The 17,304-nt window shown below is 31.7% G+C and overlaps 1 protein-coding gene across 1 annotated transcript in view; it reads right to left on the bottom strand.

Moving 5' to 3' along the window:
* Positions 1-15,504, bottom strand: part of LOC134249605 (phosphatidylinositol phosphatase PTPRQ-like) — a 36,926-nt gene extending 21,422 nt beyond the window's left edge. Inside the window, exons 1-9 of the mRNA XM_062731947.1 lie at positions 15,238-15,504; positions 11,736-12,014; positions 9,450-9,728; positions 7,356-7,547; positions 7,190-7,276; positions 6,797-7,104; positions 6,585-6,626; positions 2,229-2,403; positions 15-341 (exon numbers count right to left, since the gene is read on the bottom strand). Of these exons, the coding sequence (XP_062587931.1) occupies positions 15-341; positions 2,229-2,403; positions 6,585-6,626; positions 6,797-7,104; positions 7,190-7,276; positions 7,356-7,547; positions 9,450-9,728; positions 11,736-12,014; positions 15,238-15,421 (1,873 nt within the window). The 5' untranslated portion in view covers positions 15,422-15,504. The remainder of the gene's footprint in view (positions 1-14; positions 342-2,228; positions 2,404-6,584; positions 6,627-6,796; positions 7,105-7,189; positions 7,277-7,355; positions 7,548-9,449; positions 9,729-11,735; positions 12,015-15,237) is intronic.
* Positions 15,505-17,304: the final 1,800 nt, after the last annotated feature.

The raw sequence follows: 17,304 nt of genomic DNA, 5'->3' as shown, positions 1-17,304 counted from the left end.
AAGATTATTCTTACTTGTAGGAAGTGTTTGGACTCGGACCTCTTCACTATAGTTGCTGTAACCGGCATATGTTCTGACCCTTACTCTGACTTTATACTTCCAGAATGGTTTTAAATTTTCTAGTGAAAATGTGTAATTGTTATCTTCCTCTTGAATTGAAATTTCTTTTTTCTCAGTCGTTTGGTTTGGTGTTTCTTCTGATGAACAAATCTTGTAAGGTTTATGTGTATATTCAATCTCTTGATGTGTGATCAATCCATTTATTTCCATAGGCCTGTTGTATACAAAGGACATGCTAAAAATATCTTTTGTCGGCAGAGGTTTTCCCGGTGTTGAAGGCTCTGAAACATAAAAAAAACATTGAAAATAAACATTTGAAGATTACGAACTGTTATGCATCTTAAGGATGATATTGAGATAACGAATAGTATTCAATATTTAAGTCAATAAAACAATACAAAATAGGAACAGAACAAACACGCCCTCCAAAACATCAGAGGTGAGATCAGGTACCATGGAGGAATGAGCATCCTCTGCTGACCGGTACAGGATATTATTTACTTAGATGACAAAATCCACTGATGAGTACGAAAAACCTATTGGACATTGAACACCTATCATTCTTGTATTTAATTCCAATTTGTATAAATTAGATAAACGACCTTTTTTTATACTAGTGACACCTGAGTATACATGTATCCCGGAAAATACATCATACTATGATCAATTTTTTTTTCTCACAAAATATAACAAACTACAAACCTCTTTATATAACGAAATATGATAGGAATGAAAAAGCATTGCTTCTTATAAATAAACAATCAGAGTTTGATCCATAAACTTAGTACTTATGACACTTTCCTCTAATATATTTCTATTTTTATCTTAATACCTTGTTTCATTTTTAATCTAAAATTATAAAAATCTGCTTAATTTTTTTGTCCTTAAATGTTAAACGAGAATTGACTTCAAATTATAAAATATTATTATTTGAAAAAATGAAATTGACGTACAACTGAGTTTTCTTTACCCATATCAAACAATTTTAGATTTAAATTATTGAACCTTATAAAACTCCGTTTCCATCATCTATAACCTGAGTAACGATCATCCTAAAGAATCATGAAAACAAAACTGAACTATGTGCAGGACACAAAACTTGTACCGCTTAAGATTCCAACAGAGGGACCAGATGTGTATGTGGAGTACTCATTCCTTATGAACTGGTTACGCCCACAAGTATATCTGTATTTAACAGGAAAACGGATATAACTCGTTATTTAGTTCATTAGAAGCCATTCATTAAAGACAAATTACACTGACAAAGCTGATCTCATCTATTTTGTCATATTATTTTGTTGTTGTTTGACCTATTCTGCATAGACTACGTTAACGTTTCTGATGAGGAAACCAGCAGCAATCCTTTTATTTTTATCAATATCAGAGTAGTTAAGAATAAGATTGATATTGTACAAAGTAATATTGTAATGGTAAAGGACTAAGCACAAGCTTAGAAAATTTCATCAACATTTATGGGATAAAGTGTACCAGAGATTGTCAATGTTGGGGTAATGATAACAACATTTTATTATACGAAAATCAAAATATACGGCGGTTGTTACCAATCAACAGGGGTGCTTCCTCCTCAATGGCATCTGATTCCATCTTTGGAAATTATTTGGGTCCGTGTCTATGTCCTATTTACAGTTTTGTACTATTTGTAGCTTTTGAGATCAATCGCTGTGTACTTTCTTCATTTTTTCATTAAATAACATTTTATGTCTTACTATTCGGGGCTTTCGATCCGAAAGCACGATTTGCATCATTTATACATGTAACTTAGATACATTTCCAATGTAGAATATGAATAACACACAAGATTATGTAGTTTGGATTTCAATAGAATTTAAATTGTCATAGTAATGTTTCCTACATTGATAGCCAAGGGTATAAATCTCGACGCTTCAAACTTTCAACGGTCGTGCTTTGTTAGCACAGATGCACTACTAAACACTTAATAAAGAATTTGAATTTTAAAACAATTACAAAAACGTTAATTTGCAAATATGGGTTTTGAAGAAAAAACGTCCTTTATCAAAAATTTATTACAATATTCAAATGAAAATCAGACATTCTTACGATGTAACCCCTTGTCTGAAACAAATTGATGTTAAAGTTTATAAAACAATTATCAACCTGACTGTCATACATATAGAATTTAAACTCACTATCAGCTGATGTCCTTATATCTGTAGTTGAATCTGCTCCTCCTCCTTCAGAGGTATACGCTTGCATAGTAACTGAATACGAGGTGAATATGTCTAATGCCGTCACTTCATAGATAAGAGATACATTGTTGATGCCAAAGGATGATGAATGCTTATTACAACCAGAATAAGATTCCTATAACATATTCAAAATTTATTGTGTTTTGTTGTAAAAATATGTAAGTATCTCTCAACACAAAGATTTAAGATAGGAGCAACTATCAACAAAAGAAATCTATGTCTTTATCTGTTTCAATTTGACATATTCTTTTTCATATATAAAAGATGCAGTAAAAAAAAGAAATAAAAAAAAAATCGCATATAAAAGAAATCGTACATTTCGTACGCTTTAAAGTGTCAAAAACAAGACATAAAATGGCCTAAATAGACACATCAGCTGTATGAGTTGAATTCTCTGTGGCTTACTACGGATCCCACATGATTTCATGCTGAAAACAGGAGACCGGTAAAGTCCGAAGACTTTTTTTCTGTGTATTTCGTAGAAGAAAAGCAATTTGTGCATTTGTATTGTTTCATTTCCATACTTATGATTGAAATAATTCATTTATTAAACATGAATCTTTAAAGTCTTTGAAAGCCATGTTTGAAAGCGATTTGCTGTATTCCTTTATTATACTATCGATGAATACAGTTTACAGTTTTCATATAGGTTCCCTTAAGAGACATCACGGCTATTTTAACGTTAAAACATCTTGACCATTTTCTAGTACCGATAAACAACTTAACAACAAATTACACAAATGGCAGTGACACATTTCATAGTTTTTAAGCTGTATTTATTTTGTTATAAGGCCTTACATTTTGACTTTTACTCGGAACGCACGGTCATTGAGCAGTTTGGAACGGGGCCTACGTTTTTAAGGTTTCTTTTGAAAGACCTGCAACTCTGAATTAAAGTCACGACCTTCCAATCAGGGAGCGAGAGCTCTGACCATGTGTTCGAGTAAAATTTCATCATGTAGTTGTAAACAACCACATAGCATCGCTATTGAACATTACCTATAGTATAAGTAATGTTAGGGAAAAAGGGGGCAGGCCATGTTTTAATGTTTGGATGTTTTAATCAAACTCGTCTAAAAATATGAAGTTTTAATAACTTTTCGATAAAATAAGACTTTATATATATATTTTTCTTTATATATATATTTTTGTGTGAAATGCTATTAGAAATCCGGGGTATATAAGTCGTAATATAATACGGAAATTTTAACCTCAAATCTTTGCCCATGCGCCTTTAAGGATTTTACTAAGGTACAACACATTCCTAAAAATTTGAGATGTCCTTGTCGGCATTTAAATTCAATACAACTTTTGTAGGGTATCCAAATATTAAAATAAAAAAAGGATATAAACAGTATCAAAATACAATTGGTTGTAAATAGGAAATACATACAGAAAATATGTTACTTTTAAAATCATGACCTCTGAAAAGGCATGTGAGACTTTCATAATTTTTAACGCAAAGGGATTGGGATTTGAAAAATTACAATTCATTAAAATTTCTTTGCTTTTTGATCACCAACGGCAAAAACTGAATCTCAGTAGTGGTATTTTTTTTTTCTCAAATTGACCAAATAGGAGCAGAGCAAACACGGACCTTCAAAACATCGGAGGTGGATCAGGTGGCATGGAGGAATAAACATCCTCTGCCGACCGGTCAAATTGTAACCCTCATTAAACAAACAATGCTGAGAAATTTATATTTATTAAAGAAGTAAAGATAATAAATAAAAACAACAGATTTCGATCAATATTTCAAAATTTACATCACTGATCCCAACATTTTTTAGATTGTTTATATCTACTCTTTACTTGTGACTGATCAGGATTAAACTCGTAAAAAGTTTGATACAAGAAATATTGTATTGCCTGTTTAGATTTTTAATTCCCCAAATATGCTTCTTTTTTTAAGTGCAAAATTTTCGCACAATAATTCACGTGCATCATTTTGCAATATTTGTTCAATAACAAGAGGGCCAAGGGCCTTGAATCGCTCTTCTGATAAATTGTACAACCTATCACTTCTATTTGAAGCCTCTAACCCTAAGTTTCCTTAGACCCAAGTAGCCTACACTAACAAAGTTGAACGATTCTTAGGACAGAAGATATTTCAATAAAGCTATAAAAAACCACAAGTAGGTCACAATGACCTACTTTAAGATTGAAGTTTTCTGAGGACACAAGATGCAATAAAAGACAAAGATTGAAGATTCTAAGCCAATAAGTATGTGAGATATTCAAAAGTGTGTCACCTTGACCTACATTCTTTGAAAATCCAAGATGCATCAACTCACAAAGTTCGATCATTCTAAGCCAATACGTACCGGAGATCCTTAAATAAAGCCATAAAATGTCAAAAGTAGGTCACCGTGACTTACGTTTTGGTCGTCACTCTCCGAAAACCCAAGATGCATCAACTCACAAAGTTTGATCATTCTAAGCTTATAAATACCTAAGATACTTGAATAAAGCCATAAAATGTCAAAAGTAGGTCACCGTGACCTACTTTTTGGTCGTCACTCTCCAATTACTCAAGATACATCAACTCACAAATTTGATGATTCTTAGCCAATAAATACCTAAGATACTTGAATAAAGCCATAAAATGTCAAAAGTAGGTCATCATGACCTATATTTTAGTCGACATTTTTAAAAGACCCAAGACCAAGTTTGATGATCGTAGGTCTGAAGGTAATCAAAATATGCCTTTTAAACAATTTGAAAACATATGCCTGCAAAATTCAAAAAGAAGGTCACAGTTACCTACTTTTTCATAAATATGTTTTAAGATCCCAAGCTGTAGCAATTTACAAATTACAATTTACAAGATTTGATGATTCTTACCCTCTCAGTGTCTGAATTAATGGGATTAGATGTTTTAAAAAGGATAAGTCATAAAGTTCAAAAAGTAGGTCAAGGTGACCTATTTTAAGTTGACGTTGTTTAAAGACCCAAGACGCATCAACTAAGAAAGTTTGATGATCATAGGCCTTAAAGTGTCCAAAATATGCCTTCAAATCTATTTAAAAACAAATGCCTGAAAAATTAAAAAAGTAGATCACTGTGACCTACTTTTGAGTTAACGTGATGTGAAGTCCTAATATGCATCAACTTACAAGATTTGATTACCCTAGTCGTTATAGTAAGCAAAATATAAACTTTTTTATCAATAGTAAATTTAGGTCAATTTTGAAGTGACCTTGAGACCACGCCCTTGGTCCCAGGGTCATACCTTGAACAATGTTTAATCGTCGACATATCCTGATCCTTGTATGTAAGTTTGGTGAAATCTGCCTGGTGGTTCTGGAGATGAAGATTTTTTAGCAACCTATACTTTTGGTTTTGTTTTCCTGATTATCTCCCCTTGTTTAAGGTTCCAACCCCTGTTTTAGTATAAATGGTAGCCCTTGGGCCAAGGATACCCTTTGACAAATTTGACACTGATAGGCCAAGGGGTTCTTGAGTTATGGCCCATTTTCTAAAAAGTTAACGCACACCGCACAAATGGCCATAGCATTAGCTCTTTGAGCCTTTGACTCAGAAGAGCTAATAAATATTACTCAAACTATTTTACCTAAAATAAGATTTTAGTTTTAGCCATTGTTACATCTAATAGAATATGATAAAATTAAAGCGACCAATAAAAGAATTTAAATTTAAGTGCAAAAATGTCAACTTTATTGTACCTTAGCTGAATAAGATGCAAACTGAACCTAATATATTTTTCTGCGATTTTGAGTTATGCTATATGAGTACTTATCTAATATATACTTCTAAAAAATCCTTGATATAAGAAATTTCATGAGTGACATACCTTAAAAAAAGACTATATCTATAATTATGTAGCTGTCATCTATGGTTGTCCTTACAAACAATCAGAACGCTTTTCCTATTCTTCGTTACGATGTTATGAAATATGAATATCTCCCTATCTTTTCAAATTTTTTTAACCAAAGAATTCTAAATGACACAATTTATCTTCTTTATTACAATTTTATTTCCTTTCCGTTAGCGAGACTTAAGGTCCTCAACTCAATCAAATGTAGTTTTGAGCTAGGACATTTTTTTGGATTTACCAGGTAATTAGCTATGTATTTCTAGAGAAGAAAACGCAGGATTCAAAGTAATGTATTTTATGTAAGCAAAATAGTATTCCTATCAAATTATTCCACTGTACATAATAAACCAATTTTGATTAGAAACAACTCTTTCCCAAAATAAAAAAGAGATATTTTCTTTATTATATTTATTTCGTAGAATATTTAGGAAAATTACCTTTCTTTTAATCCAACTTACCTTTAATTTTTCATCTGTTTGTTCTGTATCTGCCTGTATTGCCTACACAAATATAGAATTATAGAAAAATATGAATAAAGTCGTTCTGTTCAAATAAATTCATTTCTACACTTTAATCTTGAACTTATTTATGCATCGGATAATTTTATCAGAATTTAACGTCATTTTTATTGTTTGTATAGCACTGATAGTATATAACAACTTTTATGGACATGAATATCTAACAACATTTTTAATTTCATCATATTTGAGAGATTAGAAATGAAAAACAATTGATATAATCCTTGATTCTGAAATTTGTAAATAAATGAAACAGTCATTACTTCAGCATAAGGACATGGTTTTTGGCATTCTGTACAGTTGAACTCTACACGCACACATTTCTTTTCTTCTGTATCTTTGAGAACAGTCAGTACATAACGAATAATAACCCCGTTTGGATTTAAGGGTTTTGACCACTTTACTGTTATTGAAGTGGATGATGAATTCACTGCTGTCAAATTGGTGACTTTTGAAGGAACTAAAATGAAGTCAATGGAATAAGGAAACAGTAATGAGATGATTATCATATTGATAAAACATATTAAGTACAGCTTCATTGATACCTGTTTCGGATGTATACACAGTTTTAGTTTCTTTCACCCCTTCGCCAGCATGGTTAACAGCACCAATAGATACATTGTAGCAAGATCCTGGAGAGAGTTAAGTTAAAAAATACACAAAACGTCTTTTCTACCCAAGTGTATTAGTATTTTTTACAAACAATCTTACCTGCAGACAAGTTTTCAAACGTGTGATTTCTTGTAGTAGAAGACACGTTTGTGGGATTGGATCCCGATGAATCAGTAATCATTATGCTATAGCTTAAAATATCGCCGTTTGGATTTTCAGGTTCATTCCAGGTAATCCCAAAACCGCCCGTCTTTATTTCAACTACAGTAAAATCTGAGACTTTTCCAGGACCTATAATCAAAATAATTGAAATTAAGAAAGATAAAAATGCATTACATAAACAATAAACTCTTTACACTCGATGCCATCAAGCTACATGTGTAAGGCAGCTACATTAAAGAATGGAGTCCCTTTCCAAAGGTCTGAATATATTTTCTATCTGGATTATAAACATTTTTCCAGTAGTAGCTCAAGTGTTTTGCTTCATGTTTTCTAAACAAAAGTTTATTATCATTTCAATCATCCAATTCAATTTCCTTCCGAAAGTACAAATACGAAATTAAAAAAATTATGACAAGTAAAAAAAAATATGTAATATATATTTTTTATAGATTCATAACCATGAAAAAAAATCTTTCAAAATTTAAGAATGCTTGAGATTTTTAAGCATGCAAATACAATTCATTTAAATATTTATGAACATAAGATGGTAATTGTTTTTAAATAATCCACCAAATTATTAAAATACTAGTAAATCCACACATCTTGATAAACTATAGTCGTCGAGGAGCAGTCATATTGTTGACAGATGCAATAACTTTACGGTGTGTCACTCGTCAGCTTTTGAGAAGAATTTGGTCAGAAACTCTGACTTCCTACTGTAAATTATTGATTCAACTGTTGACTTTTAAAGTTTAGTAAACAAAACTAAAAATCATGAGGGAACAAGATTCATAGGGCGCCATTTTTTGTGAACTCGGAATATCTAGAAGACAAGTTTTACAATCTACACATTTGTTAAATTGTGCACTTTAGTCCTACAAATGCAATATTTTTATTACTGTTTGTTCATTTATTTTTGCTTGTCAAAAAATTATGAGACTTAACAAATGTGAGATTTGATGCCCCCCCCCCTTTGAAAAAAAAATCTTGGATGTCTGTGCTAACATTATCCCCTATAACTTTTAAAAAATTATCTTAGTTTTCCTCACTAATAAATTAATACTATACTAATTCATTCCTACTATGGCTACATATTTTTGTCCCTGCACAAAGCCGTACTGAGGAATTGGAAAGATTTTATTTTTCTATTATTTCTGTTGCCATGGGAACAGGAATCCATAGCAACTAATGAAATAATCACCGGTTTCAGTTTGCAGATGCATTTCTGCATGACTGTCAAAAAATTTCAAGGTCATATTCCTGGCAAAACTATTTTTATGCATAAATAGAATGTCTATTGAAAAGGAAATTTATTGGCATTTTTGAACAAATATTGGGATTTTTGATAATCGAAAAAAATGATGTTTGGACAAAAATATTTTTCTAGAGTTTTGATATATCAAAAGGCACATTATAAATAACAAAATTCCGCTGGAATGATTTCTGTTGCAATTTGTTTGAGGTTTGGGTGTTTTTGAGCTAGATTGACTGGACTACAACTATATCACTAGTACTTTACTATAGAAGTATTTGTATCATTTATGAAATATTTCAATCAGACACTGAAGTAGAACTCTTCTAATTTGTTCGTTTTATTTTAAGATGCATGAGAGAAATTTAATAACCAATATCTTCTGGAGCATGAGGTGAAATGTTAATATATCATTATTATCGGGGTAGGTGGCTGAGGGACTTGCATTACTTTACATACCTCTTTCAATATTCGATGTTGGCCCGTTTTGCCATCTAAAAACTTTGATCAACATACTCACAAATGTATCACAGAGTATCTGCCTTCAGAATTTTTTTAATCCAATGCTATATCTTAATATTATGCAAATAAATGAAAAAATACTAACAAACTACCATGTAAATAAAATCATTCTTAATTTTGTAAATTTAGAAACTACTAGTAATACGTTAACCTCATAATTATAAAATTGCGTATCAAAATATACTGTTTTTATGTACATGAACAACATTAAAAGTCTTAATAAAGCAAAATCGATATTATATGAATTGAACACATACCTGGTTCTTTTGTTTTGATATCGGGATAATATAACGGATCGCTTCTCAATCCTCCAGAGATCGAAATAATCGTCACTGAACAGTGTGTTCCAGGGGGGAGATCACTGATTTGTGCCTCTGTATCCAATCCTGAGTGGGTGACCCTTGCAGTACAAGGACAGATACAATTGGCAGTCACTTTATAGGACCCGACCACTGCTGATGGAGGAGGATTCCAATGTATGGTAAAGCTATAGGTTCCTATAGTGATGTTAGTTATATTGCTGGGTGGAATGGGGCCTTATGAAAATGCACAAATATATAAATTTAAGATATTCTAAACAGATATTTTGGATTTACACAGTTCCTTTCAACAATTAGGTTTGAAAGCTTTCATCAGAATGCATGATTGGCGATTTTAATATATGATAACAATCATTTAGTTTTAGAATTCTGATTTCATTTGATTCCAGTTCTTCAATTTTTACACAAATTAAAAGACGCTTCATAAGCAGATCTAAGTAAAGGAAAATCAGAAATTAATAAAATCGCGTTAAGGTTTGTTTTTTATGTGGCTGATTAATAGGGAAAATTTGATTTCGTGTTTTGATTTGACTTTTTGTCTGAAAGATTTAATAAACATAAATCAATCAGTTTGCTCATCAAAATCTGGTCTTTATTTCGACATGATTTCTTGATATAGTCCTTGGAATTTTCTCAGAAAATTGGAATATTCCAATATATATACATGTATTATTCTACAAAGTGAAATTTTACTACTGTCCCTCTGTCTGTAACCTACCGTTCACAGTAGCTCAGTTGGTAGAGTGCTCGCTCCGTGATCGGGAGATCGTGAGTTCGTATCTCGGCCGCGACTGATCTCTTCGTTAAAATGGGTAGCAACTGTTCCTTCACCATGCGCTCGGCCATTTGAAGTGAAAGTTGCAGGTTCATCGGATGAGACCTTAAAAACTGAGGTCCCGTGTCATGGCAGAGATTGGCACGATAAATATCCATCACTGCTCAATGACCCTGAGTGCCAACTCAAGGTCAAAATTTGAAGCCCTTCACCTGCATACGGTGACGTCTCCGTATGAGTGAAAAATTCTCCAGAGGGACGCTAAACATAATTCAATCAATCAATCAACTAATCTGTCTTTAACAATGCATGCCTATAATTTTTATTGTTGCTGTAGAAATTTATATTTCATATCTTAATTCCTTTTCACTGGACCGATCTAAGATATGAACATTTAAATGCATGTTTCTTGAGATTAGAACAAAAAACTTTAGACCTTTCTCTCTTGACCTTCCAATCTTCACCGTGGAGTTTGATTTACTAATCAAAAAATCAATTCTTACTCAAAACATTTGAAAAAAAATGATGCTAGGTCTTTTTTTGTTTTATATACATTTTCGTTACATGACAGATAATGAGTACAACATTTTTATTTTGTTTGTCTTTATATCGAAACACTGATATGTTATTCTCAAGGTCTTTGCAATTTAGATTTTTAAATGCCATTTAAGAAATATAATAGAGAGGTTTCGCAAGCTCACTTGTACGTGTACATGTACGTGTAAACTACAAGTTAGAATTACACGTACACGTTAACATTTTTTTCTTGTTTAGCAAAGTATAACTTGTACTTGTACTTGTAAGTTTTTAAATGTAAAAGTGGTTTGCATTTAAAAATCATCCGCAAAAGCAATAATTTAAATACGTATATCACCGTTCTACATAAATATATGCATGTACTTATGAGAAAAAGATTGTACAGAGTTCTTATATTTTTAATCGGTCAAAGTCTTTTTCGAAAATCTAGATGTTGTAATTTTAACTCCCTATAAATTAATATTTTTCAATTACTGACGTTCAGTTCTTATATCAGTATTTGCATTAAATATTCAGGTTTCAGAAAAATGCACACTATTTGAAAAATAAACAGCAGTTAAAGAATTATAAGCTACAAGTTTTAACTTACGTGTACTTGGCAATGTACACGTAATTTGCATAAGAAGATACGTGTAGAAATTCGTCATTAGCAAAAGTGATGACGTAATGCACAGATTTCTGGTGCTACACGTACACGTACGCGTACACGTTGGTTTGCTAAACCTCTCTAATATTGCGAAAATGAAATATATATTTCTGCCAAAAAAAAAAAAAAAATAAAAATAAAAAAAAAATAAAAAAAAAAAAATAAAAAAATAAAGGTACATCATACGTTTAGCGTTAAACATTTTTATATTTAAAATGGAATATTAATAGAATTGAAAATTTAAATAAACTTATTAAATACTTACGTGTATATTTTGAGACAATGCAACATCTGGAGCTTTTTAAATGATTTTCACTGATAGCACAGATGGAAAACTTATATTGTTTCCCAGGTGTTAGATCGGTGAATTGTTTTCTAAAAGAATTTGATTCGTTCCACGTCGCATTAAGCCTCGATTTGGTATCATTGTATTCAGCAAAATAATTCTTGGCACGATTGGTATGGACTTTTGCCAAATCGATTCCTAAGGCTGTAGTTGTCAGGTTATATACTATGACATTCTTACACACGGGATCGCTCGGTCCTTAACATGAAAAAAAAACAAGAATTGAGCAATTAAGCAGGTTAGGGGGAAACGTAAATTCCGCTATAATAGTGGTATCTCACTATTATAGTGAAATTACGCTATATTTCCTGCCATGGATACCCTCAATTTCATCCGATACCATAAAAGGTGTTTGAACCGCAAGTCATGGTGGGTATTAAAATGATCAAAAACTGTCATGCTTGCATGTTTTGAATTTTAATAAATTTTCTACCGTTGCTTTTAAAAATGCGAGCACTCTTTTTTTAACGGAAGTTGCACTTTTTACATAGCAACCGATGATTACAGGGTATTTAAGCCTGTTTGAATCTCATCTATTCCTCTTTAATGTGCACAAATTGATGCTTGTTACAATTGTCAACTCGGATTGGAAAGGGTTTATGGAATTAAACAAGGAAAAAAGATTATTCCTGTCTGCATGGTTACGGGTATGGAGGCTCGTTATGGTAAACGTAAAGACCCAATATGGCAAACATAAAAAAGAGTATAATGATAAGCTCGATTATATTCCCTTCACAAAATCAATCTATAATAAATAATCCAAAAATTACTTATAAGAACGATAGTAGAAAACATATATATATAATATTTAATTTCGGCTGGTTAATTGTTTACTTCTGAAAAAAGACCAAATTTACTTTGGTGTCGGGAGTATTTTACAAGAGTGCCTGTAACCTTATTTTAACACATGTTTAAATAATTATTAATTGACAATCAACTCCGCACAAACGTATCTAATTTATTAACGCTTTATGTTTATGCACTTAGGCAAGAACGATTTAACTTTAAAATATGAGAGAAATAGCTATATTTTTTTTCTTGTTATTATATATAAATCTAATTATATTCATATAAAATTAAATTATATCGCAAAAAATCGCACTAAAAGTATTAATTTTTCAGACTTCTAGATTTATACCAAAGTGTTGTTTAAACTGCAAGGAAACATCAAATAACCAATCGCCACTGCTCAATACTATATTCAGCAAAAAGTGTCTAAAATATATTGACTCAATTCAAATTTTCAACAATTGAAAATTGATGCAAAGCATCAAATCGGTCGCAAACAATTTAGCATTTGTTAAAAAAAAGTTCTTTCACAATTTTGAAAGCATATCCATGCAATGGAAACACAAGATAGTCAAAGCTGAACTAGAATCTTTAGAAGCGTATATTTTCATCTTCAATAAAATCTTAATATTATTCATCATTGACTATATTACATCGATGAGTCCATATGATGAGCAAATGCATTAAAATCTCTATTTACTTATTTTTTCAATTATTCATTTATATTGCTTTGAAGGCAGTCAAAAATTAAAAAGACCGAACCACTAGCAGGTACCCTGGATCTTTATCACGTGATAATGCCCTTGGTTTCTGCAGAATAGGCTATGCTGCAAGGCGCTTTGCAAAATGTAGAAACAAAAGTATCATTGTATCATTCGCAGCTGTAACATATTCAAAACAATTTTTACTAGCTGAAGAGTTTTTCAATTTTTTTAACCATGCACTATGAACCACGTCATTACTATCCCGAAAATCATAATTTCCATTTATATCCATATAGTACCTTTTGTAAACTCTTTTATGTAGTCAAAAATTATTATCAAATATCTTGATGAGAAATGACATGATAGAAATTGAAACATTATAACAACGATTGATATTAGGTTTAAAACAAATTTTACTTATGATTTTCGACATGTTATCAATGAAGAATTATTTTACTGACCTATTAAAAAAAAATAACTTCTCATTTCCCATGTGCACTATCTAACACAACCACAAGAAGGTCGGCCGCAGCAGCGGCGACCGATAATAATGGGTTTTTACGTTTACAATAACGTGCCTCCATACCCGTAACCATGCAGACAGAAATTGCCTTTTTCTTGTTTAATTCCATAAACCCTATCCAGTCCGAGTTGACAATTGTAACAAACATCAATTTGTGCATATTAAAGAGGAATAGGTGAGATTCAAACAGGCTTAAATACCCTGTAATCATCGGTTGCTATGTAAAAAGTGCAACTTCCGTTAAAAAAAAGTGTGCTCGCATTTTTAAAAGCAACGGTAGAAAATTTATTAAAATTCAAAACATGTAAGTATGACAGTTTTTGATCATTTTAATACCCACCATGACTTGCGGTTCAAACACTTTGCATGGTATCGGATGAAATTGAGAGTATCCATGGCAGGAAATATAGCGTAATTTCACTATAATAGTGAGATACCACTATTATAGCGGAATTTACGTTTCCCCCCAACCTGTTAAGCATACCATTTTTCGCATTTTAAACATCTCTATGTTACCCTTATGATACCCAGTTGTAAATGTTGGTAAGTTGCAGGCTATCTGACTTGTTAGGTTTTCTTTTCCAATTGCTTCCACTTTTGCTGTATACGACATACCAGGTAAAAGATCAGTAAACTGGTATAAGGGATCGGTAGATTGAAGAAGGGGTTTCTTGTTCAATATTATTTTATATTGAACAGCTCCTGCGGTATTCATATTACTGACGTCAATTTTTATACTGTTATTATTTGAACTATAGATGGCGTCTGAACAGTTTGGATTGCTTGGCCCTGAAATTGCAAATACAATTTTAAAGAATAAAGATCCGCAGCTTAGAGAATTGAAGCAGGTATGTGTATTTTTGTATATTTATTTTAAGACCAGAGAATCATTTCTATTCACGGTCTTATTATATGTAAAAGAAACTTGCATCATCAACAAGTAATTTTTTCGAGACTGCGATGCTTTGGAATGCCATTTCTTTTCACCTTATTTGATTATTCCTGATAGCAAACCAGAGAGCTAGAATTTTTCAATTATGAATAGAAAAAATAATCGCCAAAAATGAAAACACATTACAACTGATAGCACAGATCGAAAAATTATATTGTTTTCCAAGTGTAAGGTCAGTGATCGTTTTTCTAAAGGAATTTATTTTGTTCCACGTCGCAGTTAGCCTCCTTTTCATATTATCGTATTCTGCAACATAATAAATGGCACCATAAGTATAGACATTTTCCAAACTGATTCCTAACGCTGTAGTTGCTCTGTTAAATACTGTTACGTTCTTACAAACTGGATCGCTCGGTTCTTAACGTGAAAAATATTCAAGAATTAAAAACGAAGCATATAAGCATATAATTATTAGCATTTTAAACATCACTAATGTACCCTTATAATACTCACTTGTAAATGTAGATAAGTTGCAGGCTATCTGACTCGTCAGATTTTCTTTTCCAATTGCTTCCACTTTTGCTGTATACGACATACCAGGTAAAAGATCAGTAAACTGGTATATGGGATCGGTAGATTGAAGAAGAGATTTCTTGTTCAGTGTTATTTTATATTGAACAGCTCCTGCGGTATTCATATTACTGACGTCAATTTTTATACTGTTATTATTTGAACTATAGATGGCGTCTGAACAGTTTGGATTGCTTGGCCCTGAAATTGCAAATACAATTTTAAAGAATAAAGATCCGCAGCTTAGAGAATTGAAGCAGGTATGTGTATTTTTGTATGTTTATTTTAAGACCAGAGAATCATTTCTATTCACGGTCTTATTATATGTAAAAGAGACTTGCACCATCAACAAGTAATTTTTTCGAGACTGCAATGCTTTGGAATGCCAAAAATTAAAACACATTACAACTGATAGCACAGATCGAAAAATTATATTGTTTTCCAGGTGTAAGGTCAGTGATCTTTTTTCTAAAGGAATTTATTTTGTTCCACGTCGCAGTTAGCCTCCTTTTCATATTATCGTATTCTGCAACATAATAAATGACACCATAAGTATAGACATTTTCCAAACTGATTCCTAACGCTGTAGTTGCTCTGTTAAATACTGTTACGTTCTTACAAACTGGATCGCTCGGTTCTTAACGTGAAAAATATTCAAGAATTAAAAAAGAAGCATATAAGCATATAATTATTAGCATTTTAAACATCACTAATGTACCCTTATAATACTCACTTGTAAATGTAGGTAAGTTGCAGGCTATCTGACTCGTCAGATTTTCTTTTCCAATTGCTTCTACGGTTGCTGTATACTCCTGACCAGGTGAAAGATCAGTAAACAGGAATATTGCATCGGTAGATTGAAGAAGAGGTTTGTTGATAAGGGTTATTCTATATTGAATAGCTCCTGTTGTATTCATATTGCTGACGTTAATTTTTATACTGCTATCATTTGAACTATAGATGGCGTCTGAACATATTGGATTGCTTAACCCTGAAATTGCAAATACAATTTTAAAGAATTCAGATCCTTATGCCTATTTTGACGCAAAAGAACATTTATTATGACCTTTTTGCACCAAAATGTGTGTCTTAAATCAATATCAATATCAATGTCAATATATCTATCCAAATAAAGCATGGAAAAAATAAAGTATTAGTCTATTTTAAAAAAGACTGTTATGGGTCAGAATAACCCTAAATGCCAGCAAAGATCAATCACACAGTTTAAACTTAATAATTTATTTACAGTAATATATAATAAGTATATGAAACATAAAGTACAAACTTAGCAAGAATCTAAAAATACATACATCAGAGTGTCCGTTGCTGCACACAATGTCCCAGTGAAAATATATCCCATTTATATCTCAATAGTGCTTATACGACAAAGTATCTCTGCATCGAATTGACAGGGTATTTATACAGTAATATAAATCTAGAATATTCTAGAAATTGTAAATACATGATATTAGTGGAAAGTTCTGGACATGCACAAAGTTCAAGAATGTTCTAGAAAAATGACCGAACATGTTGACCACTCTGGAATGTTCAAGAAACTTAATGTTACTAATAATATACATGATGAAATAATACAAATACAACACACCTCACAACACCTCCCCCCTTAAAAAGTTTGAATGTCAATGAAAACTTATATTGTTAAAATGAAATATATGTACATTAATACAAAATCATATATGTTCACGATACTCTGGACAAGGCATCTGCAATAACATTGTCTTTGCCTTTGATATGCTTAATTGTTATGTTGTATTCTTGTAACAACAAACTCCATCTAGTCAGTCTTTGATTTTTGTTTGACAATTTATGCAAAAATGTCAGGGGGTTGTGATCAGTATACACAAGAATTGGATGCAATGTAACATTCAGATAAACATCAAAATGCTGTAAGGCTAACAACAAAGCAAGGCATTCCTTTTCAATGGTGGAATACTTTTGTTGACATTTTGTAAGTTTCTTTGAAAAATAAGAAACAACTCTATCTACATT

Source organism: Saccostrea cucullata, unplaced genomic scaffold (assembly GCF_032062105.1).
Source record: "Saccostrea cucullata isolate Sc308-1 unplaced genomic scaffold, CSIRO_AGI_Scuc_v1 ctg974, whole genome shotgun sequence".
Lineage (NCBI taxonomy): Eukaryota > Metazoa > Mollusca > Bivalvia > Ostreida > Ostreidae > Saccostrea > Saccostrea cuccullata.
Note: the sequence above shows the minus strand (reverse complement) of the source record. Positions and strands in the feature narration are given on the sequence as shown.